The 27,328-nt window shown below is 33.6% G+C and overlaps 1 protein-coding gene across 1 annotated transcript in view; it reads left to right on the top strand.

Annotated features, from left to right (window-relative positions):
* DPP10 (dipeptidyl peptidase like 10) overlaps window positions 1-27,328 on the top strand; it is a 559,220-nt gene that overhangs the window by 419,990 nt on the left and 111,902 nt on the right. Inside the window, exons 6-7 of the mRNA XM_031451288.2 lie at window positions 18,014-18,066; window positions 18,167-18,248. Coding sequence (XP_031307148.1) covers window positions 18,014-18,066; window positions 18,167-18,248 — 135 coding nt within the window. The remainder of the gene's footprint in view (window positions 1-18,013; window positions 18,067-18,166; window positions 18,249-27,328) is intronic.

Raw genomic sequence — 27,328 nt, 5'->3', positions numbered from 1 at the left:
TTGATTTAGCCAACTTTTTTCTAAAATAACCATGAATTTGATGCTGAGACAGAATTTCCATAGCATGCACATACATGTAAGGTGATGGCCTTAATAAGAATATAATAATTACAATAGAATAGATGTTTCTATCTTACACAGAGAAATGTCCAAGGAGATTCAGTCTCTGTTTGACAAAAGAAATTCAGTCAGTAATTGTTGCAAGGGAAAATTCATCAGTGTTCTTTCATTTGTCAGTTGTACCAGCCAGCCCCGGGCAAGTTTCTTTCTGTTTTGACTTTTTATTAATTAACCATATCCTAAGTGCTAAAAGCAATGAGTCATTTCAAGAATTTATTTATGTTTTTGTATGTCATCATTTCTAGTTTTGCCACTTTGTACTCACAAACAGTCCCTGAATGGATTAGTCATTATGTCATCCAAGGATATAAATCCATAGCATGAAGGTTAATTTAAGAAATAGGTTGTTATGGAGTTTTATAATAGCTTTCATTTATTGAAACCCTGCTATATAATTATATAAGAAAAATGTGCTGGGCATCTTCTATATATAATTGCCAATTTCTAACTGGCAACTACTGAAGGATTATCTAGTTGGAGTCCTTCCCTTTGCACAATGGGAAACTGAGGCTCAGCACATTCAAGCATATTGCTAAAGGTTAAATGATTGGTGAGTGGAAAAAAACTATCATTCGTTCTAGGCCTTTGAATTCTAAACCTTACGTTTTTACCTCTTCACCAGTCTGATTCTGTACATCTGAGAATTTAGAGGTAGTGACTCTTGCTTTTCAAGGCATCACCTCTTGACCAAAATAATTGGATGGATAAAAAAACATTTCAGTAGATACCGTGATATCTCCTGAACATCAGGTTTCTTTATTGTTGTGAATATTTTGACACCAAAGCTGATTTTCTGTTCACATGGTTTGAAACGGAACTTAATTAAATGAATGCCTGAAGAAAATACAAGGAGAGAAACACACCAGAGTAAATAATGCCAACAAAATCTAATTCTCAGGGCGGTCGTCAGATGAGCGACATAAATTGTGGGTCCCAGGGCAGAATGAAAATGCGAGATCCCTTGTTCAAGAGGCAGGAAGAAAGCGCCATTAAGATATTAAAATAAAACTTTTTTCCTCTTCTCCATGGTCTCTCTCTCTCTCAGCTTGTCATGGTGTTGAGGTTTTATTACTATTGTTTGCAACTTAATGTCATTCTAAATAAATTAAAATTTTAATTATTAGCATGAATTTTAGCATGTGTACTTGTATTGTGCAATGCCACTTGTAAATGAAAACAGTAGTTCTTATCTCGTATGTAGAACTGAAGTTACACGATTCATACTTCTTAGCTTGTGTATGCAAAAGTCTTTCTTACTTGGCAGAGGAAATGCTGAACAGAATGAATTCAACTGTTTTTATTTCACTTTTTGTTCACTTTTTGATATGCATATATTCTGCTAACAGTCTCTACCTTTGACTTAATGATGTGTAAGACAACATCAAAGGAAAAGGAATTACGGGTTTTCCCTTCGGCTTCCTTCAATGACATCATTTTCAGCTTAAGCAGCTGACTAACTTAGGGAAGTAACACAAGTAAAAATAATACGATATGGTTCCTTGGTCACTCGCGTTTCTTTTCTTATTCAAATAAGTTCTGTTTCAAACAGAGAGCATCGCCTCTTGGTACTGTTAGCATCCTTGCCTACTCAGTTGTAGAGATGACACACTTACACTCAGTTTGAGTACCGCTGACCTCCCGCATGGCATGGATTTACCATAAACACCATGTAGGGACGGGATGGCGAACAGTAGAGGACACGTCTGTCGTGCATTTCTCCTTTGCTCACACACATGCTCCGCTGGCCCAGAGGACTTCTGTTATAAAACACACGTTCGAGGATCTAATTGTTAAATTGTCGGGATGTTGAAAGCCAAGCACAGGGCCTTTCTGGGTGTGGGGTCCAGCTTATACACTCAACCTTCAGTGGTAAGAACATGCTGTGTCTAAAGAACACGTGTTATGTAAAGGGGAATTCAAGAAAGACTTTTTCATTCAGAAATTCTTTTTTTTTTTTTAAAAAAAACATAATATTGGAAGTCTTAGCCACTGCAATCAGACAGAAGTTTTGTTTTTTTTTTTTTTTTCCTTTTTTGTTTTTCTTCCCTACGTGAATGCCCCTTTGAAACTGGAGAAATTTCAAGAAGTCAGGAAACTGTTAAGAGAATACCTGGTAAATACGACAATGTGCCAATCTTGGCATCATTTTGTTGGGTGGCTCCAATGACTAAGCTGAATTGAAATTTAGGTTGTATTGGTCTTAGGAGAAAGCGCATGGGCTTTAGACTCAAAACACTTACACTTCTACTTACTACATTTCTAGATGTAAGTAAATTCTATAACCTGATATGTAAAATGGGAATGATCATGCTCATCTCTTGGGAGTTTTGTGAGAACCAACTCTAATCATATAGGCAGGGTTTTAATAACAGTTCCCAGATGAATATGGAATTTGGAATAATAAGCATTTTATAGATCATAACTACTTTTTAGAAATATTGGAGATATTCTATATTTGAGAAAAAAAATCTTATTAATATGCTCTAAGGGTCAAAAAATAATTTTGGAAAGAAATCAAAACTAGGGCAGTACCTGTTGGAATCTTTGAGAGTACCACCAGAGAGAAGAACAGCAAGTGAGAAAAATGAAACAAAGCAAAACAAAAGTGAGATTTCATGATGAAATCTGCAAGGAAAGAATCACACCAATCACTCTATTCCAGAAAGAGAAAATTATTTGAGGAGTGTATTTTAGAGGTCTGTTCGGAGGGTCCTCCTGGAGCAAGGGTTCCATGAGGCCCTTTCTGCTTCCTATAGCCGCTATTAATCTCGCTTTTCTCTGAATCGGCACCTTTCAGTATATCATTTAATTCTGTGTTTCTCTCATCATTATCTATTCCAGATGTCTGTTTCTCATGTTTATTACTACTGTATAGAGTTCTTGATCATAAAAACCAACTATGGTAATTGTATTTTTTTTTCTCTTTCTGAGCTCCAGTATTTAGCACAGTCATGGTGAATTGTTTTTGAGGTGCTTGCCTTGTTTTTCACATTTATGTGACCATTTCTATAGTTATTATACAAAAAATGATAAATCAGGTACTTGGGTGTAAAATGAGAGGCTTAGGCTAAATAAATTAGAAAGTCCTTTCTGGATCCAAAATTTTATTAAACAAATGCCTCTGGAAAATGGGAATGTCTTTAGTAAAAACAGAGTATTCGAAGCCTAGTAATTCAGACTGCTTGTTTATATAACCTCATTACCTTGGAAGACAACTCTTCACTCTGTTTAAAGTCTAGTAGCCTAGCTGAAATTACTTTCTTGTCCCAGGACACTTATAATTCTTGTTCTTATGCTTTCCTTTCTTTTTCTTCATCTTCTCCATCAGGTTATGTATTGTTTTTCTGATTTTATTTCCATAGTTACACTACATGGAGGTGTATTTTTTTCTGTTCTATTTTGCTTTGTTTTAATTATGACAGTGTTTATATCTATTTGGAATTAATAAAATGTATCCTATAAATAATAATATTATTATTGTACCACATTTATAGACCAATTTCTTGACTAATTATTGGACCAACATGTGTTCTAAGACCGTTTTAAAAAAACAGTTTTCTGTGTCAACATACGAAGGTCCGGAACAATCATAATGAGAAATGTGTGCAATCAGTTGATGATTCATTTGCTGTAGACTCAAATTTTATTTTATTTTTTACATTAAATGCTATATTCCTAATTGGCTTTATACTGGGTAAATAATTCAATTGGTTTTCCAACATCTTTTGATTAGCCTTTCTTTAGTTACCGTAGTTCTCTGTTCTCAACATGGAAATCTCCTAGAGTCAGGATGTAGGCATGTAACCTAGACCACCAACCAACTGAACTTCAGTTTGGAAGTGATCAATATGAGAGAGGTGGCTCTCTTTGGTGTCTCTAAGTTTTGCAAGGTTGGTGGTCATAGAAGTGTTTGGCTTTCATTGACGTTAGTTGTTACAAGTCACCTTCCTAGCACTAAAATGGCTTTTTCAGGGTGAAGAGGTGGAACTTTTCTACAGGATCCATGTAGCAACAGTGTTTTGTGTTTCTTGTTTTTTTGTTTTTTTCCCAGTAGTCAGTTTCATTGTGTAGTTTCACCTGATATTCCTAGAAACTTAGCCCCCACAGTGATTTTTTTCAAATCTTCCCAACTATTCTTTGAGAACCATTATGCCTTTTTACTACATGCCTTTTAGTTTTAGTTAGCTAAAATGCAATTCTGTTACTTGTAATCAAGAATTCTGGGAGAGCCTTCCTTAAGCCTTTATTCGGACAATGGAAACCTAAAGATTTGTGAACACGGTGTGATACATGGAACATGTCCAGAAACATGTCAGGGCCTCTGCATCTTTGTATTAAAAATTGTACTCTCTCTCCACATAAACAAGTTGTGAAAAGTTGTGCCTTCTGAGCACTTGCATTCATGAGTACCCTGTTTGGCTAGGACTGGGCAAGTTGTGTGCTGAAAACGATGCTTTTCCTCTGGTAGGACACAGCTCCAACCAAGAGGACAACCAAGATACAGACTGGCTTTCAGCCTCCACTTGTCTCTTCAGCTGGGTTGTTTTGTGTTGAGAACAAGGTGCACAGTCATGAAATATCCATGATATATATACATATATAACACATATGCGTATGCAATTATATACATGCACACATTATGCCAGTGATGGTGTGTATGTAAGACTGGTAAATCATTAAGTACTGGAATTAAAATTACTATCTTACAGTTTAAACACGTGAAGACACTTTGGAAATAATCTGAATTTACTAGTTTTTATACTGGAAAACCTTTTTAATTGGCAAAACTTTCCATAGCAAAGTATATAATATATAAAAGTACAAAAATATACTGGAATATTGTGAAGTAGAATAATCAAAAGTGATATAAAATATTGTTGTTACTTTTTACAAATTTTGGGTTTATCAGTGGGAAAGATTATAGCCTGTGCTTAATCTTAGCTCAGATCTGGGTCACAGTCCTGAACCTCATTCTCAATGTTAATTGTTGTATATTTAGAAAATGTAACTAATGATAGAGCTTGATCTGTATCTCACAAGTTTATTCCCACCAGCACATTGAGAACAAAAATAAAAATAAAATTGAGGCAGGTAGAGATTTCGCTGGTTAATTTTATGAAAAACCTGAAAGTTTGTAAATAGGATGTGAGAAAGAAGGTAGAGCTGGTATTCTTGCTGCTGGCCTAGTGCCTCCTGTGCTTATCATTTTCTTAATCCCAGTTTATCACTTTCTTAATCCCAGCTGTCTCTCTCTTATCCCAACTAGGTTGATGATGTAGGGCCATGGAGACCAAAGCAGCACTGATACTTTCAGACCTGTGAATGGGGCCACCAACCTCTTCGTCCTTCTATCCTAATCCGAAAGATGCTGCAACCCAGTGGCTAAGCCTGCTCTGTGCACTGCAAGCCTACTAGTTCCATGTGGCTACTTACATTTAAGTTAATGCTACATAAAGTGACATGATTAGTTCCTCAGTTGCATGAGCCACATTTCGAGCACTCTGTAGTCACGCGTGGCTTGTGGCCAGTGCAGACTGAACATGTCCATCATTTCAGAAAGCTCTGTTGACCACGCTGGCCTAAGCACTTACTTGGAAATTAATTTTCATTTTTAACTTACAGTTCCCTGGAATCTTGCTTTAAATACTTCAATGACTTACTAAGTGTCTCAATGCCGTATTGATTGTGCTTTCCCATTTAGCAGTTGCCATGAGGGTAATTGGTAGTGTCTTGTGGGATGAAGGTCAGCAGAGTGCAGCAGTCACAGCGTTTTAACCCATAACCCTTTGACAAAGATACACTTCCCTTGACCAAAACTTGTTTGCTAACAGAGAACAATTACTGGATTTCATCGAATCTGAGAGATCATCAGTTGAAAGATGTGCCATTATCTTGCGTTCCAGTAAGCTATTCAATTATGATGTTCCACTTGTTTCAGAGTCATCTTAATTTCAGAGATGTTAAAATGTGAAAAAAATCCACATCTTGGATTTATTGAATTATGATAAAATAAAAAGCCCATCTTCCTTCATTTACAAAATCGTATCTTGCAACATAGAAGGAATAAGACAAATTTAATTACAAAAAATTATACTTGGTAGTGTCTTAATGGATTGAGAGGTTTTTTTTAAATACCCTATGTTCTTTTTTTCTCTTATATATCTGGCTTTATCTCTAACAACAAATAACTCTCTCTCTCTCTGTATATATTTAAATATAAGAAAATTCAATCTTTTTACTGTTTAGGGCTGCAAGTTTTAACAATACATATAGTCATGGAACTACTACCATCATCAAAATATAAAATAGTGTCCCAGCCAAAAAACTCACTCCACATCACTCTGTATTCAGTCCTTTAATTCCAGCCCATGGCAACTGTTGATTAGTTTTTGTCTCCATAGTTTTACATTTTTAGAAAGTCCTGTAAATGGATTCATATGGTATGTAGCCCTTTAAATCTGATATCTTTGAATTTTCATAATACATTTGAGGCTCGTGCATGTTGTGGGTGTTAGGAGTTTGTTCCTTTTTGCTGCAGAATAGTAGTTGATTATATTGATACACCACCATTTATTCATGTCACAGTTGAGGGACATTTATGTAGTGTCAAGTTGTTGATGATTATCAGAACAAGGAGTATAAACACTGAGACACGGTTCTGTGTGAACATTGATTTAAATTTCACTTTGGTAAGTACTTAAGAGTAGGAGTTGCTGAATCATATATTAAACATACATCTAACTTTATAAGAGACTGTGAAACTATTTTCTGAAATACCATTTGACAGTCCCACCAGAAATGTATGAAACTTTTCAGTTACTCCATGTAATCACCACTTTGTATCATAAATACCATTATTGCCATTCTACTAAGTTTGTAAGTGGTATTTGAATTTTCCTAATGACTAATCATTTTGAAAATTTTTCTCTGTCCTTAATTGCTTCTTTGGGTATACGCTTGTTGAAACTTTTCCTCAATATTGGTAGGGGAGGGGATTGTTATGTTTAATTATATGAGTTCTTTATTTCTTTTGGATACAGGTCCTTTATCATAAGTGATTTGCAGATATTTTCTTCTAGTCTTGGGTTAACGATTTCATTTTGAAATAAGTGATTTTTCTTGAAAATCAGACATTCTTAATTTTTATGAAATCCAGTTTAGCTTTTTTCACTTATGCATGGCTCTCTCTGTAGGAAATTTTGCCTAACCAAAACTCACAAAGATATTTCTTAGTGTTACTTCTTTCAAGAACTTCTAGGTTATATATTGAAGGTCTGTGATTCATTTTTGTTTAATTCTAATACATGTTGCAAAGTATGGATAAAGTTTATTGTTTTGTTTATGGGCATCCAATTATTTCAGCATCATTTGTTGAAAAGTCTGATTTTTCTTTCTCCATTAAATTGCCATGGAGACTTTGCTTTAAAAAAAAGTATTGAATATGTATGTATATTTATATCTATGTCTATTTCTGGACTTTATCTTATTCTGTGATCTACATGTCTATCATTTATTTAACATACTGTTTTGGTTATGGTAGCTTTATAAGAAAATAATTGTGTGAGTCCTCCAACTTTGTTTTTTTTAAAAATTGTTTTGAATTTTCTCTTTAGTCCTGTTTTATTTGCCCTTCCATACACATTTTAGACCCAGTCTGTCAGTATATTTTTTGCTGGAATTTTAAGTGGAATTGTGTTAGATCCAAAGATGGTTTTGGGAGAACTGACATCTTGTATGCCGTGTTCCAATGTATGAATACCATATATGGCAATATACTTAGATCTTCTCCTCTTTTCTCATCAGTAAATTGTAGTTTTGAGTGTATAGATCCTGCACATATTTTTTAATCTTTATATTTAAGTATTTCACCATTTTTGACACTATTGTAAATGGCAATGCTTTTTGAAATTCAACTCCCAATTGTTCATTGCTAGTGTATAACTTTTGGACTCATTTTTCTGTATTGACATTTTATTCTTAGACATTACTAAACTCATTTATCAATGCTGGAAAATATTGTAAAATTTCTTGGGTTTTTTATGTACATAATTATGTCAGTTGAGGATAGAAACATTTTTACTTTGCAATAAGTATGTATTTTATTTTATTTTCTTGTACTGAATATGAATTCTAGTGTGATGTTCAGTAAGAATGGTGAGAATGGAAATTCTTGCCTTGTTTGCTTAGTAAATGTTGAACAAGAGAAACAATACACACAGACACTTTAATACTAAACCCACAGTCTTCACTGTCACACCACACTGCATATTTAGATTAGTAAGATGATAGAAAGCATTAAGTACAAACATGAGCAAGTAAATTATTTTCACAACCAATAAAAGTATCTTTCAAGAAATAAACTCAAGAGTTTTTTAAAGGTAATGAGCAATAAAATTTTTATTGGAGAATAATTAGTCCTTTTCTTGGTTTAACTAAAATTTAATCAGGAGTTTAAATAGAATTTAATCAGGAGATTAAGACCTGCATTTAAATGGGCAAGATTTAAAGTATATATATGTCACAAAAAAGGTGAAATGAACTAATCTTCTCAGATGTTTCAAATGTATTTTAAGTTGTAGTGATTCTAGTTAGAAAAAAAAAGATCAGTTACATAAGGGATTTAGGTGTAATGTTAACAAAATACATAAATTAGAAGCCAAGTATATTGGAGAACTGCCTTGTTATTTGGAGAGGAAAAAAAAACAAAACTGAATTTATACTTCACAGCTTAAATAAGAAATAATTTTAGGTGAATTGAAGAGATCCTGGATTTTGGAAGTACTAGAAACAATAATTGTTTAAAGTTTATTATGTGGAATTAGTGAAGCTTCTCTTGACATACTATTAGGGTCTGAGATAATAAGTAACTTTTAAAAATAATCACAAAAAGATTTAGAATTTCTCTCTAGAAAACACATACAGAGACAAAGAGAAAAGGCAAACATTAATTGGATAAAATATTTAAGCTGCATTCACAAAAATAAAGTTGCAATTTGTAAATAAAAAGAGCTTTTAGAGATCAACGAAGATGAATAATCCCATAGAAAAAACATTGATAGATAAATCACAAGTGAAGAAATGCAGAATGTTAAGAACTTATGACAATAGGATAAGTCAATTTTCATTTTTCAGGCATCTCCATACTGTTTTTCATGATGGCTGCACCAGACGACATTCCCAGTAACAGTGTAGGAGGGTTCTCTTTTCTCCACATCCTCTCTGGCATTTATTGTTCGTGGACTTAAACAGTATAGTGATTCCTGAAAAAACTGAAAATAGACTCGCCCCATGGTTCAGCAATCCCACTCCTAGGCATATATATGGAGGAAACTCTAATTCAAAAAGATACATGCACCCCAATGTTCATAGCAACACTATTTGCAATAGCCAAGACATGGAAGCAAACTAAATGTCCATTGACAGATGAATGGATAAAGTTGTGGTATATATATATACACAATGAAATACTACTCAGCCATTTGCAGCAACATGGATGGACCTGGAGATCATCATACTAAGTGAAGTAAGCCAGAAAGAGAAAGAAAAATACCATTTGATATCACTTACATGTGTAATCTTAAAAAAATAAATAAATAAAAAGACACAACTGAACTTATTTACAAAACAGAGATGTACTCACAGACATAGATAACAAGCTTATGGTTACCAAGGAGGAAAGGGGATAGGGAGGGCTAAATCGGGTGTTCAGGATTTATAGATAAATATAATTTATAGATAATATATATACCAAGTACTATATATAGAATAGATAAACAGCAAGGTCCTACTGAATAGCACAGGGAACTACATTCAATACCTTGTAATGGCCTATAGTGAAAAAGAATATGAAAAGGAATATATCTATATCTACATAACTGAATCACTATGTTGTACACCAGAGACTAACACAACATGTAAATTGACTATACTTCAATTAAAAAGAGCTGTGACAAGATATTCAAGTTTAATCATAATCAAACTGCAAGTCTAGATAATGATGTTTGTTTTTGCTTTTGCCATTCAGACAATCTAAACCAGCACAATGGGTAACATTATTTTACTGTGGCATTAAAAAAATTAAGATACTTGTATAGCACATAGCACTATAAATTGTTTCTAATCTTTCTAGAAAATGACTTAATAATATGAAGCAAAATGTAAAATGTGCATATCTTCTGACCTACAAATTTTACTGCTGGGAATGTATCCTAAGGATATGCATAAACATGCAATGAAAATAATTTCAGTATTTTATATATGTGAAAAATAATATCAACCTAAATAGCTATTAATATGTAAACACTATCATATATTCTGGAAAATTATATTCACTATGTTTTTCTAAAATTTTAAGAAGTATTCAACACAAAGAGTCTTATTTATGGGGATATAGTGTTGTAAAAAGTGACTAATACGAACTACATACAACTAATTTTATGTTTTTTCTCTTGCTTGATAGTAAGACTTTTATTTTAAAAATTGTATAATTTCAATTTAAGTAGAGTTTTTTTCTGATTTTGATTTGAGTTTTGTTTTAGCCTCCTAGTATAACGAAGTAATTTGTTGTTTTATAATTTGTCTTATATTTATAAGGGAACAGTTGGATATATTTTGCTTTCTCCATTTTTCTGATGAGTAAAGTAAAATTGTTAAGTAATCTGCTCAAGAAAACACAAGCTAGGACTTGAAATGAAGAAAGAACATTTTCACCAAAGTTGCTGGAGAATGAAATGAATAACTTCCTAAGTTACATTCTTGGTTCAGTCAGCAAATACCTTCAAGTGCTGTTGAATCAGTAATGTTCATCCTTGCCTTTCAAATTCTAAATAGAAATAAGTTTGAGATTTTGTCTTTCACGCTGTCCTATTGCAATGTATTTATTTATGCATTAGCATGCTAGAGAGAAATATAATGTACAGGTAGTTAGATGATGTTTCAATTTTTTTATAGTATAAATTGAAAACCTACTTGTGCCACTGTCAGCAATTGACCTTTAAGTGCTATTCAGGTTATCAAACCAGATATTTTTAGTATTGGTACATAGGAAATAGTTTAATACCAATTGGTGTGAAAGTAGCTTATTTGCATTAATTAATGCAGAAAAGTCTGGTACATGAAAATAATTTATTGCAAAGAATGGCACTGTCAGTGAGGTTGGTACTTTATTCAGCAGTCTATTACCGTTAAAGTTACACGTTAAATATGAATAATTTAAAAGCTGATGCTAGGGAGCTTCTTTGAAATGAAATTTTGCATTATAGAAAACATCTCATGAACTAAATTCTAAGAGCAAGTCAAAGGAGGTTTTTCTATGATGATTAGTTAATTTATTTAACAGGGACTATATCAGAAAATGATTTATTCTCACTCAAAGATCTCTTGATGTATAATAAAGTGTATTCTTCTCATGCTTCTATTCAGGTCAGTTGGGGTATATCCTGGACACAATATTCCTACATGAAACTGAAAAATGATGCCTAAGTATCTTCGGTGTATTGTCTGCTTATAAGACTTTAGTCATTAGCCATCCATTTTCTTAAATAAAATAAATATATTAAATGAAAACATGTTTACCTTATACAATTTCTTATTAGGTTGTCTGCTTTCATAGTGTGCTGACAATATCATATTTCAATTCAGAGTGAATACACTGTGAATACTAAAATAAAACAATATCTTATCTTTTCCAAATGGGAAGCCTACTAGACTCAAATAAAGCAAGAAAAAGTCAACATATTGCTTACTATATATCTTGTGTGGTGTTGGCACCATGATGCCTGTGGGCTAACAGAATGACTGTATTCGATTTGTGGCTATTTTTTTTTAATTAGCAAGTTTACTGTTACTTGTTTTATATAGATTCTGCAAAATCAGAGCAGAATTTAAGCAACATCTAGACTTTATCTTTTTAAGCATCATTTATATTTAGTCTCGCCATCTTGAGTATTTTACTGTGTCTGCCATTTACCATAAGGGTGACACAATGAAAGAATCTTACATGGTTCTGCACGATAACATGTTAAAACAATGCTTGAGTGTTTGAAATCTGTAAGATCTTAGTTCCAGTCATGGTTTTACCAGTTGTGTATCCCAGATGGATAATGTTTTAAAGGTTATGGTGATCATTAATTGAGAAAACAAATGAAAGTAGACTAAAATACTAACAAATATTACTTATACCTTTAATTCTCTCCCATATTTATTTTTCCTTTTCACCAATACTTGTTGTTCGAAAAGCCTTTTTTTATTGAAGTATAATTGATTTGCAAAGCCCTTTTTTATACAGTGTCTTAAAAATATTTTGGTATAGTTGCATCGTGTAATTTTTGTGAACTGTATTTACTACATTAGAGAATCCTACATGATAGTCTAGTTCTTCATAGCATAATAAAGATAATTTTTTCCAACAACAGAACTACTACTTCCCTCATCATAAAAGGTATTCCATTATCCTAAAACCAACTTGGCACCATCCTACCACTTACTTCCAGGAGAAACAAACATACTTTTGCCTATATTGTCTTTTCTCTCACTGCCATTCTTTCATAAATACTATTTATTCAGAGACTTGCTTCCTTATAGTTTAGTTTTCCTAACTGAGTCGATAGCAAATCCATAATCCTATTTTAAATATTCTCAAGGCCATGAAAATGCATGCTATTTATTTCAGTTCGGCAGTTTAACTGCAGTGCAGAAAAGGTTTGGCACCCAGAGATTTAAGCCTCTGTTTTAAGCGTAAATTACTGAAGTACCCTGTTCTTTTTTCTTGTAAGTGTAACTCTCTTTGACATGAATCCCCATAGATGTCTTAGGTAATAACTGATACTACAAAAAAAAAAAAAAAAAAGTGAAAAACAGCTAAAGGAGAAGAGGATTTACATTTTTAATCTGATATATTAGATCATCGTTCCAATGAAATCTCTCTTAACTGTGATAATCACAATTAATTCATGCCTACTCCTGTCTATAAATCTCTGGATGGTGCCTTAAAAGGTCTTTCAGAAACAAATCTTTTGCAAAGCTGGAGTCATGCTTCCTGTCCCCAGCTCCCTGAAAGAGAGTGTTCAGAGAGATTAAGTCATAAAATGGGTTGTAGTCAGACAGACGTAGGCTCAAATTGTGGCTGTCTCCTTCTTAAACTTCCAGGGCTTCCAGAGCCTATCCCATGAGTTATGAATTATAGTTTCTACTTCCTGAAGTTGATTTAAATGAAAATAATATAATATATGTAAAGCACTCAGCAGAGTTGGGATATAGTAAATGCGTGATTCAACCATCGCATTAGTCCCTTCAATGACTAAGTTATCTGTTGTCTTCTCTATGATGTAATCTTGAAACAGATTACTAATTGCTTCTTGGAAAGCCTGTAGGTTCGTAATCTAAAAGTCCTAATTTAACCAAGACCTGCAACTGGATCTCTTTATACTAATGTAATGTTTCCTAACCTTGTCCCCACAAATGAATTAAAAGCTCTTTGATGGCAGGGATCATGTTTATTATAGTCTTTGCATTTGGCGAGATACTTAACTTATGAACTTGCATGTAATTAGTATTCAACATATGTTTATAAGCTGACAGACAATATATAGGAATAAATAAAAATTATCAACTGATACTCTTGTATTTTATTCTGTTTTAAAAAAGACTTTTATCACCATCTTTTTTTTTTTTTTTAAACAGTACTTAGTCCAGTGTCTGTGTTGAAGAGCTTGCTTAACAGACATTTGATAAATGAATGGATGTAGCTGCTTTTCATTTACAGAGCATGAACCGTTCTGGATAACTTCTATACGTTTCTTGTGTTTTATGTTCTGGCAGGCCTTGAATATGCCTGTTTTTTCTTTCTTCCAGTAATATCGCATGCTATGTCCATGTTACATGTACAGTTGGTCTCCATTATTTAAAGATTCTGGAATTGCAAACATGCCTATCTTCATTATTGTATTCAGAAATCCACACTGGCTGCATTTTCTGTCATTCACAGGCACGTGCAGAACAGCAGAACGTTTGCACTGCCTGATGCACACTTTCCCAGCTGAGATTAAAGAAGGCAGCTCCATGCCTTCCTGTTCCAGCTCTCATACTGTAAATCAGTGTCCTTTTCATGGTCTTTTAGTGCTATTTTACCACATGTTCGTGCTTTTTTTTGATGATTTTCCTATTTAAAATGCCCCTAAGCATAGTGCTGAAGTGCTGACCAGTGTTCCTTAGGTGCAAGAAGGCTGTGATGTGCTTTACAGAGATAGCGCATGTGTTAGGTAATTTTTGTTCAAGCATGAGTTATAATCCTGTGACCAGGAGTTCAATGTTAATGAATCAACAATATTAAATACTAAGTACAGTATCTTCAAAAAGGAAAACACATGAAAAAAGGTTATGCATTGATTGGTTGGTGAAAATATAACCAGAGGCTCACAGGAACCTAACCCTGTATTTCTCCTAGGAGCAATCATTCAGTATTTGCTAATTCAGTTTTTATGATGACTGATGAAACGTAACTACAACGAATAATGAGAGTCGATTATACCACACTTGATAATCAACGTTTAGTAATCTTCATCTTCTTAGGGTTCTTAAAGTAACGCAGAGGTGATGGGGACCAGATTGGCTTGTAGGATCTTATGCTTTCTGTGCCTCCCAGTACCTTTTGATACTATGAGAGTGAATGACTGGACATCTCAACCAGCTTCCAGGAGGAAGTTTAGATCAAGTTTTTACACAGTGGATCTCAGTTTTGCTCCACATGCACTACCTTTGCCATAATTATTCACACTTTGTAACAAGCATTTGCAGAGATGGGATGACTATGTAATTTTTGACTGTGAAATGTTTTTGTCCCCAAGGACCTCATCAGATGTTCATTTTGGCTCTCATTATGCAGCAGTCAATCATTTCAGGAAAGAGACTGTTCTAACCTTAGTGACTCCAATTTTATTCTCTCATCATAAAACAAGATCTACCTAGCCAATGTAGAAGAGAAACCTAGGATAAAAGGAAATAAGGAAGGTTAAAAAAAAAAAAAGAATAGAAATGCTATTCAGGGAAGGAGAAAGAAAAAGAGAGAGAGAGATACGGAGAGAGGGAGAGGTGCAGATTAACACAGACTGAACTTAGCCCAGTGTACCTGAACACAGATGTTCAGCAAAGCTAAATCTGATTCTCATTGAAAATTCCTCCCTTTCAAAATCTCTGCAACACTCTGCAAACAAACATAAAGAGATGTCTTACCTCTAACCCTGTTCAAGATCTCTCCTACCTTGTACTCTTTATATTCTATGGTGGACTTAGAATGCAATTTTAATTATGGAAAGTTGCAAAGCAAGAAGTAATTGAGATCTGCCAGAAGTTCACACACACACACACACACACACAAAACAAAGACAGTGGATTTAGTGGAAAGAGTTCTAAGCTAGGAGAAAATGGCTAAGTTCTAATTACTTGTAAATGGCAAGCTACTGGCTTTGTAGGGCACCTATACTATTTGTGGCTGAAACTGCAACTTGTTAGCTGTGTGTTTGCAGGTTAGTCAGGGTTACATCTTTTTTTCTAATATTTTATTAGTTTCAGATATACAACATAGTGATTCAATATTTGAGTAGTTCATGTACATACAATATTATTGACTATGTTCCCTGTACTGTATGTGACATCCCTGTGACTTATTTATTTTTTAACTGGTAGTTTGTATCTCTTAACCTCCTTTACCTATTTTGTTCATCCCCTGACCGCCCTCCTTCCCCTCTGGCAACTACTAGCTTGTTCTCTGTATCTGTGAGGGTTAAGTACCTTATTGTGATCGTCCCTCACGACAAACCAACTGAGAAAAACAAGCCCTGTATCAGGCTAAGAACTATGAAGCAGAAAGTGGATTTATATATCTCCCTCTCTAAATTACATCATTGGGAGGACATCTCAGTCCTTTGAATTCATACACTGAGAAGAGCCAGCAGTCTCTGTAACAAACATGATAGGAAGAGACCAAAATTCAGTGGTTATATCCATCCAGTTTTGTCTCAGTGGTTATTTTGGCTTGCCTTGACTAAAACAGTAATGCACAGGAACTCTCAAGATTTGTGTGAGCCTGGAGTTCAGGTATACTAATTAAGAGAATGGATGAATAATTTCTTTTTATCCATAACACTGTTGACACATTTGAATGCTTTGAAGACCAAATGCTCACTTGGCAATTTGCTTTGGCAGTAGAACTTTCTGAGATGGCAAAAAAAAAAAAAAAAAAAAAAAAGGGTTTTCAAAGATAGTCACATTTCTCACCTCTTTGTCAGCTATAGTAGTAAATTCAAGGTTTAAAAATTTTAGTCAAATATGGAATTTTATAGAACACAATGTGAATGCCAAAACAGACACCAGTAAAAATTATTTTCACTTCTATGACTATAGTGAAGCCAATCTCAGATTTAATAGTTATTCTAAAGGAAATGGGAGGATAAAGCTTCACTGTAAAATGCAATACTATAACAAATGGGGGATGGATTGTAATTTCAACACAAAGAGAGAACACTAGTATCGTTTTACCAAATATGTGGCCAATCACTTTTAATTAAAGCAGTGAGAAGAGAGAACAATTTGACCTCTAGGGAGATTTAATTGACAATATTATAATATTTGTGCAATGTACATCCACTACAGGAATAAAAGAAGCTTTTATAGTTGCAAGCTGAAAAATGAAAGTATCAATATCAGTTCTATAAATCCTGCAAATAATGTTATAACTTAATATAGCCAGATAGAGAAAGATTTTCTTCACTATATCCATATAGCATAGAGAAAAATAATTTCATTGAAATGTCACATACTTATCATCTCTTTCCCTAACATCTCTTTTGCAGTTTTCCTCATTTTCTCTCTTCCACTATTTTGAAATCTCTAATTAGTAAGAACATAAATATAGGGATATCTTTGCATTATCCACTATGGTCCTTAATGTCACCCCATCATGGGTGCTATGATCCTTGGGAATATGACTTTTAAAAAGGAACAAGCTTCTTTATAAGATGGTACTAAAATCTCTTGAAGACACTTACTTGAAATCAACTACTTAATTTGTAATTTTCAACTATTAATATGATGTGGATGGGTGCGTTAATCCCATTTTATCTCTGCAAACACCTCAAGCTGCAAGAGTTTTTTCCCCCATCAGAATCATTACTCAACAAATATTGATTACATGTTGCATGCAAACATGACACTGTGTAAGGTAATGTGGAAGATACAAAGATAATACACACCTGGACCTGACAACATTCTAGTGGGAAAAGGAAACTGGTACTTAAAATATTGATATCCTTACACTGCAGGGTGAGAAGTGTCTTAAGAGTCCAGGGTAAACTGTGAGAGGAGTTTTCAACTGAAGGCTATGCAGAGGCTGTATTAGAAGGAAGGAAAAAATTTTCACCTGCATTAGCATAGGATATCCTAGATAAAAAAAGAGAAAAATTCAATATATGCAGAAGGAATTTGTCTAAATGATTGATGTATAGACTAGGTGAAGGGAAGTTATGGATGAAAAAAGTGAAAAGCATGTAGAATCCAATATACCAAAATCCTTGAATATCAATGAAGTGGTTTGAACTTTATTTTATAGGCAATGAAGAATCATTGACTATTTTAAGCAAGATAGCAGTGTAGTCACAATTATACTAAGTATAGAGTGGATTGAATGGGGGATGGGACTGATGGTAGGAAGAAGAGTTGGGAGGCTGTTGCACTAAGGCTCAACGAAGGTAATAAAATCCAGAACTAGAATATTTCACACTTTGAATTCTTTCTAAAACCAATTCTTAGATTTCTTAGATTTTGTCAAAAACATATATACGCATTAATACAGAGTCTTTATTCCAAACCAGGTCTATAACTCTTCTTTTTTTTATTTCAGATTTTTCATTATTCGTATACTGCTTCATATGTGATTTACAACATACACACTAGGTAAGTTCCTTGGTTTTCTGCTTTTCAGGGGCAATTGTCCAATGAAATTGTTGGTGTAGGTGTCAATTTGTTCATGTAAAAATATTTACCTTTTTTCAAGGGAAGTTTGGGAGTTAAATCCTCCAGAAGTAGAGGACTCCATCTTGCAGTATGCGGCCTGGGGTGTCCAAGGGCAGCAGCTGGTAAGCACAGGCATTGATATGCACCGAGTACTGTCAGCCACGGCCCTATGGAAGATGCTTACAGAAGCCACTCCCTTGTAAAAATTGTCCTATTACACTGGGTGGTTTTCATTTACCTTAGTATCTTTCATCTAGTGTTCTAATTTAAGAATATATCAAATAGTACTAATATTATTTTAACCATTAATTTACAAAAAGTTTATAGTGTAATGTATGATTAAGCTGCTATTTAATAATGAAACCCAGAAGATATCCAAGAATACCAGGGCCTCATCCTATAAAATTTCTGTTACATAATGTTTTCAGTTTTATTGATTCTTAAATCTGTGTTCAGGGTAAACGTTTAAGAGAAAAATCTACACCTGACAATGTTCTCTTAAGATTTTTCATCATATATGTTGAAATTCTCACAAATTCAAAAAGAGAATGATTGAGCAAAAGCAGTTTGAGCAAAACGTTATTCTCGGACATGTGTCATGGGAGCCGGATAATGGCTTTAAGGGAAAACTGCTCTGGAAGTGGTATCGCTTGCTTATCCGTGCAGCCTGAGCACTCTCAGAAGTACGATGCATTGCCAAGATGATTCCTAAATTGTGTGTGTGCTTATACTCCTACTAGCAGCACTATGAGAATTCCCTTTGCTTCATGTCCTCACCAAAAGCTAGGTTTTCCAGATCATAGTATTTGTTAATAATGACATTATGACTTCTTCCATGCCTTTTTTTTTTTATGGTCTTTTTTTTTTAACTTTTTTTTATTGAGTTATAGTCATTTTTCAATGTTGTGTCAAATTCCAGTGTAGAGCACAATTTTTCAGTTATACATGAACATACACATATTCATTGTCACAATTTTTTTTTCGCTGTGAGCTACCTTAAAATCTTGTATATATTTCCCTGTGCTATACAGTATAATCTTGTTTATCTATTCTACATGCAATTTTTGGTACTTTCTATTTTACTAAAATCTTCCTTCACTAGCTACCCTATGAATGTATGGTGTGATCGTTTCTCTCTTTTTGTGTGGGCATATTTTCAAAAACATCCTCTATTATGCTTGTATGATTAAGGTTTACATTTATTTTGAAATAAGTGTTGGTAACTTGTGCAGTTCTAAAAATCCATTTCACCTACATTTTCAGAATTTTAGCATAATATTTTTATGACTTCTTGGTGTTCTTTTAATCTTTATAATAGTTGCTGAATTTTTTTCTTTCCTAGCATTATTTATAAGTACTTTCAATCTTTTTCTCATGATCAACTTTGGTTGATAGGTATAAATTTTACATTTGTCTTCTCAAAAAGCCCAATTTTAAATTTATTTGATACTTTCTAGTATAACGTTAGTGTTCTCTTTTTATTTTCTAATACAATCACTGAAGACTATAGAATTTTATCTAAAGTTTGCTTAATCTTCATCCAATATGTTTGATAGTAATATTTTTAATAGTATTTAATTTGATTTTTTTTTAAGTTTCATTGTATATTCTTATGTCAGGTAAATTATTTTGGTGCTTGTTTTTAAATTTTAAAAAATACGAAATTGGTTTTGAAACTAATTTGTAAAGTTCAAAACCAGATCTTTGTAATAATGACTTTGAAAATGATAAGACTTGATTTATGGCCTAATATAAACTTTTATAAATGTTTTCTGTGTGACAGGTATAGTGTTTTAATGTGCCGAGTAGACCTATCTTGATATATAATTATGCTTTTAAGAGTTTTATTTCCTTACTAGTGATAGGAGATATGTGATCTTTTCCTTTAGTGTTCTATAGGTTTTAGATTATATAACTAAAACTTTTATGATTTTAAGAATGAAGCAGTTTAAATGTTAAATACATCTTTTAGTGCATTGAAATTCTTGATACTCTTATCAATGTGTTCATCTTCTTTGCCTTTAGTAATTCTGATTGACCAGCCCTCACTCTAACCTTTTACAGAGTCCTTTGACAGACGTTAGAATCCTGTAGGTTTTGTTTTTTTAATTAGAATTGCTACTTCCACAACAGCTGGGTGGGCTGAGGTATGTTTATTCTCCACGAGTCTCAGTTTCCTCATATATAGAAGAGAATTATCAACACCATCATTTCATTATGAAAATTTGAGAAGTATAAATATTTTCCTTAACAAAGTGTATATTATTATTATTTTTATTGCATTTTATAAATCTAAGAAATACTTCCTTAAGCTAATGGTGAAATAGGAAGGTGGTACTAGATATTTCACATCAGGAGAAGGCTATAGAATAATATCCTGTAACTAAACAGTGTGTCTTTTCATTAAAAAACACTTCTGAACCCTGAAATATTCTGAAAGTGAACATGCCTGAGGTAGAGACTGTCAGTGGTTGGTCTTGTGACCTTGACCAAATCCTTTTTCTTCTTGGTATCTCGTTTTCATCAGTAGTAAAATGAGGGCATTTGACTGTTTTTTAAACCTGCTTCATATTATATCATATGTAATATAATTCTAAATATTGTATTCTGTTTTTTAATACTGAGATTATTTAATTTTCAGAATGGGTTAAAGAAGGGAGAACATGAAAGGTTGAAAAGAATTAAGGATTGATTGTTGCGACAGGTTTTCTTAATTTTTTAAATCATAGTTTGCCACTCTGAAATATTTAGAGTCAGCTCTAGAGTGGAGTAGTGTTTCGGAGTAGGAAAAACACTTTTCACACGCAAAAACAGCTTTCACTGTGTCTTGGTGAATATGCTCCATTAAACATGTAAACTAAGTGTTAAATAATAAAATAAGAAACTACTTATTATATAAAAAAGAATCAACAGTAAAATAAATTTTAGCCCTGGTCCTTAATTTTCCACGTTTTTAACCTGGTTTTATGGACTCAGACAAAAGGGATATTCAGAAAACAAAGGTTTACCAATAATATTGAGAGAAACATATACACAGCAGCCAGACATTAGACCTGAAGCTGCTTAAGTATCTTTATGGTTGTGTTTCATAAAGAAATCTGATATAAAACTGTGTATTCACTGCCATATGCACACCAAATGTTTGAATAATTGATTAAATAATTATGGAATAAAACAAGCCAGTGATTTAAAATGAAAAAAAAATAATGCAGTGGTTCAGATAACATAGGTTATAAACAGTGTGTATGCCTTTATCATGTGTATATTTTAAAGGAATGTTTAACAACGTATTTGATACACCTGTGTAGGGCTGTCTCTAGATCGATTCTATTATGATATCCCTGAAGAGTGGCCGCAGAAGCTGTGTAGGATGTGCTAGATGTGAAGATGCCAGGTGGGATTCAGAGAAGGCAAGAATCAGTGTATTCATGGTCAGTGGTGGGTGGGCACGAGGCAGTGGGCAGGTACTCTGGTCCCACCTGCCTCACTCTGATGCTGTCAACAAGAGAGCTGGTCCATTAGGGCAGGGGCAAATTCCAAACACACAGAATGCCAGAACACAGAAACCCAAGAGAACTTCATGTTTGCATCACTGGGGAGTCCTCAGGAAAATCTTTAAAACTTTGATTGGTTTTAAATGTCTTTTTCTCCAAGCCTGAGAGCAACGTACACCTAAATGCCCAAGTAATAGTTTGATACTCTCAAGGAAGTAGCAGTAGTCGCATGCATTTTTTTAATGATTCTTATTTGTAATTGATTCTTTATTCATCATTATATTTAAGAAAATCATAAAAATACTAAAAGTTTATAAAAAAAATCATAGATCCTCTCATGGGAGTTATTTGGCAGGTGATTGAATCCTGGTCCATTACTTACTAGCTGTGGACCTTGATACTAACAGTACTGCTCTGGTATTTAATGTATAAATACAAAGCATTTTGAAAAGTATCTGGCATATAGTATTTTAAAAGTATTCATTTTTATTGTTTTACAAAGATTTACGAAAACTTTGTCACTTGAATTTTAACTTCTTCAGCAATGTTAGTGTCTGTAGCCCTTTGTAATGGCATTTTCCAAAGTCCTTTGGGAAAGTTTTGGGATAAATTCCATTCTTGTTGAGGTTATCTTTTGTGCATGTAAACATAAATTCAATAGAAATTAAAGGAGGTGTCTCTACAAATGGTTAATGGTGCATTTCATGTGAATATGACAGGCTTTGTCAGTACTTGAAGCCATCACCCAAGTCAGCAATCTGATTTTATTAGAGATGAGTCATCATAGTACTTTAAGTAGTTTTGTGTTAAGTTAATCAGTCTTGGACTCTTTATAAACTAAGGATAGTTAATTTTTCATCTTTAATTTTCAGTTTCTAATTTCATTTGCTGTCAAATAAACCCCTGGCTGTGGAGAAGAGAAGTAAGAGACTGGACATAATTTCCAGACAAAGAGGGGCTGAATTAGAACACAGAGGATCCGGAATTTTTTAGTAACACTAGGTGTGGGGGAAGACAATTTGGATGTGGCAAACTTTGTGGGAAAAAACTGACACAATACAATGTGCATTATTTAGAGAAGGCGGTGAGTAGCCACTCTAGTTGTAGCAAATGTTTTGTAAAAAAAAAAAAAAAAAAAGTAGTAGATCCTAAAACAGGAAAAAGTATGTTAGACATTTGATTGGAAAGGATTTCAGTTTAAGAGGGTCTGGCCTTTTTCTTTTCAAAAATAAGTTCATCTTATGAAAGTTAAAATCACTCATTGTAGAACATTTTGAAAGTTCATATAATTATATGAATTCATATGTAAAAATTAAATATGCCTATCTAGAATTCTACCATATGAATTGAAAGATTTTGAAAATCAGATGAAGTCTGAGCTTGAAAAAGGAAAAAGATTTCACTGATTAAAACATGCTATCTACACTCAGAAAAAACTCAGCTCAAGCCCAGATCCTTTGCTTTTTGTTTTGTCACTTACGGAAGGTCGAACGCTCTAAGCTTAAACTGAAGTTTAAATGAATATGCCATGGGCACAAGTCAAGTTTCCAGAACACAGTCTTAGTAATGTATATATATGTGTATGTGTATGTGCATTCAGAGAGAAAGAGATTGAAACTTGGCTCACCTAATTATGGGGGCAGCCGGGTCAGCTGGAAACTCTTGATAAGAATTAATATTGCAATCTTGAGCTTCAGTCTTGAGGCAGAAATCCTTCTCCAGGAAACCTGGTTTTACTCTTAGGGCCTTCAACTGACTGGATAAGGACCAACCACATTATTTTTTACTTAAAGTCAACTGATTTGACTCAATGTTAATTAACCATACCTACAAATGAGTTTCACAACAAGACTAGCATTTGACCAAACAGCCAGGCAACATAAGCAGTCAAATTTACATATAAAATTAGTCATCACAGCATAGTACGTGCTCAATAAATGATAGCTGTTAATTTGGTTGCCACTTGTCCTTTCCTGAAATAGCACATTTAATTCACAATCTCATCTTCTTTCACCTAAAAATTTTTGCAGCTTATTTTCTTATATCCCTCCTTCAGTTGCTCGCCACTCTAATTTGGTTGAAAATGCAGATCCTTAACAGCTCCTGCAAGGTTATGAAATGTCATTGAAGTGGCTCACAGTGCAGTGGATGCGACACACAAGACGTGACTAAGGTGTCACACCATTTGGCTCCTGACATTTCATCATAGAACAGCACAGATTTTTCTCTGCTTGAACCAGACTCTGTGAAATTCCCAGAGGGTGACACACGGCTGCTTTGTGTCTCTGAATTATTCCCCTTTCCACACCCAGTCGTGTTTTCTTCTCATCAGAACTCTCTTGTCAAATACTTTCCCCCCTCTTCTCTGATAATTTTTCTCAACATTCTGCTTGCTAAGTGAGTTGCCTACATCTCAAGATTCTAACATTCTTCTATCTCAAATTTTAAAAATATTTTATTTACATGGCCATCTTCCACCACTGACCAATAGTCATTTCCAGAGCAGACAGAATAAAGAATATGATAAATCTCTCCCTCTCTCCCCTCATCTCTTTTCCTCCATCTCTCTCTCCCTCCTCTGTCTTCCCTTCATCTTCCTCCCCCTCCTCCTTCTTCTTCATAAAATTCATCTTAGCACAAGGCAGAATATAGGTTTATTAAGTATCTGGTTGCATTGAGAAATTAATGAAAAGTTGACTGTTGTTTCTATGGATAATGAGATGCCAAAGAAAGTTTTGAGGTTGGCATAATATGAAAAGAAGTTATACATGAAAAGACAGGTCTGGTGGAGAAGTTTATAATAAACTGTAAACAATCGAGTCTAAAGGCAGAGAGCTACATTTAGAGGCCATTATTATAATCTAGAGCTGATTTGATAAATAACAATATATGTAGGAGATGAATAAATCAAGTTTTAAACTGAGATCTAAAATTTGACTTTAGTCCAAAATGAGAATTGTCTTATAAATATGTATTCAAGTAAATTCAATTATGCATGTATTATATGTGTATTTCTACACTTTTTAGGCAAATAATGTCATTTTAGACTCCTAATTTTTTAAAATCACTTTATTGAGTACAGATAAAAGATTGATATGGGGGAGGGGATAGCTCAAGTTGTGGAGCGCATGCTTAGCATGCAGGAGGTCCTGGATTCAATCCCCAGTACCCCCTCCAAGAATAAATAAATAAGTAAACAAACCTAATTCCCCCCCCCCCAAGAAAACCAAAACCAAAACCAAAAAAAAAGATTGATACATACAAAAGGCTATACTTTGTAGTGAGTATATACAAAGGACTGTACATATTTAACATGTAAAACTTGATAAGATGAGAATAAGTGTACGCCCATAGAATCATCACCACATTCAATGGCATAAGCATATCTGTCACCACCCAAAGTGTTTTCTACTCTCTAATTTTTTGTGTGACAAGAACACTTAATATAAGACGGACTCCTTCTTTGATGTTACTACTATTTTTTTTCAGTCTATTCAGAGTAAACTAAATCACCACACCCATTCTTTCAATGGCATAAATCTTTAAAAATATCCAGTGTGTTGCTTAATTTATCACAGTCTAGGTTTTTAAAGAAATAACTTTTCCATATTTTATTATCTGTGTTTTTGAAAGATGTAATGTTTAGGTAATTCTCCAAATACAAATAAAAATTATCAAACTTTTCTATCACCTGCAGTTTTACTACTACTAGAAATTTACCTTAAAATTGCAGTAAAACCATACTTGATTTGCAAAGATTCCTTGCCTCTATATTTTCAACTGATTTGGTGTGACTGCTTACGTTTTCATTAATAGACAGTTTGGACAATTTTGTTGATTTTCTAGTATGACTTTAGTCCTTCTTGGTTTAAAGTCTGATGTTTAAGACATTTTTCAAACATGTCATTGAAATCTCATGTTCCCTACTAAAAATCAATATGATTTTGCTTCATATTCCATTACATAGCTATGTTTCTTCAGTATAAAAGTCACTTTAATAATCAATATAATTTCAGTATAAAAATCATTTTAATTGTCATAAACATATATTCAAGAACTATATGATAAACATATCCAAATATAGTATATACACATGTGTACTCATACATACACATAGCCACACACACATACATTCACACCCCGCAGCTGGTGTCATGCACACTTGGTGTAAGTCTTGGGTTTAGAGCCCTAATACTCCAGCAGACCAGAGATGACACAGAAGTAAGTAAGAAAAGAGGCCACTGAGAGTCAAGTTCTATTTCAAGTCAGCTCTTCACTGTGGTGTGTGCCGTGCCCATTCCTAGCCGGTACATCGGTGCAGGACAACCACTCAGGAATGAAGCCAGGAAGTTTACACCATAACATCCTCAAGTGTTTTTTGTGATGATATTTTCCCATAGAAATGAATTTAGACCCTTTTTTTTTTTTTAGCTTCATTCATTTTCATTAATGGATATATTGAAAAAAAGGTTGTTTGTGTTTTTGCATCCAGGAAATAAAAGCAATTCTTCATACTGTATTCTAGTTTTAGGCACACCTAAGGTCTAATGGATCTCACTTCAAGTTTGGCATCAGGAAAATCAGTATCAAGAAGCTAATATAATTTCTTTAATCAATATTCAGACCATAATAGGATAAGTATGTTTGGGTTTAACAAAAACAACAACAAAAATACCCCTAAAATATCTCAACCATTTTGACTGATGCATTTGCATTGTATTCAGGTATATATTTACATTAATGTATCATGTATGTAAATGTGACAGGAAATACATTCTCCTATAAGTAAAATACTCTAAGAGTATAAATGTTATATGTAGAGAAGAAAAAAATATGCAGTTACAATGTATAATTTAAGGAAAATTAATTTGTATTACTGTGTGATATCAATCCCTTAGTGTCTTATAATTATTTAATTAGTATACTTATGACTTTTCTACCAAATTCAGAGATTTTCAAAAGAAATGGAAAATGAAATTCTTATCCTTTATAAGGACACATTTCAGATTATTTCTGCCCAGTTAAGTGTTGCCTATTTCAATGTAAGGAGACCATTGAGCAACTGGCCTGCTGTTAGCTCTACTCCTCTTAGAGGGTTTGCACTGGCCTTATTAGAAGTCTCCTCATAAATATATGTTGTCTTGACTTTGATGACCCTCTTGGACTGTAAACAAACTCTCTGAAGACAGGAGTTCAAGGTCTGTGATTCCGATAGCATGTGTAAACTGGGTATTGAGCTATGGAGGTAGCCGTCTTGGGTATTCAATTGAAAATAATAAAAGAAAAGCTGCTTAAGGAAGATGTTGTAACCTGTGCCAGTGTGTGAAAATGGAAGATATTTAGATACTGACAGTTTCTAAGTGAGGCCAGCCCTGATTTAGATTTAGATGAGAGAAATTAGAAATATCACCAAGCTTATATGAAAATAATAATAAAAATAATGATAATTAAAAAGCAAGAATAGAAAGCCATCAATTCACTGTATGCTATCTGAGAGTACCTTTTACCCATGCTATGTTTGTAATATTTCACTCATTTAGAAAAATCAAATGAAATCAAATACCGTATTATAGAACGTACCAATTTTAATGATGGGCATCTGAAATTTACTTACCTCTTTTGTGGGGAGGGGAGTAGTTTTATCCTGATTTAAAGTGTTTCATTGTGTTTATTCAGCATGAATTATAAGATTTTATAGAGCTCCTAAA

This window comes from Camelus dromedarius, chromosome 4 (genome assembly GCF_036321535.1).
Source record: "Camelus dromedarius isolate mCamDro1 chromosome 4, mCamDro1.pat, whole genome shotgun sequence".
Taxonomy (NCBI): Eukaryota; Metazoa; Chordata; class Mammalia; order Artiodactyla; family Camelidae; genus Camelus; species Camelus dromedarius.
The sequence above is the reverse complement of the archived record's forward strand: the minus strand, read 5'-3'. Positions and strand labels throughout refer to the sequence as shown.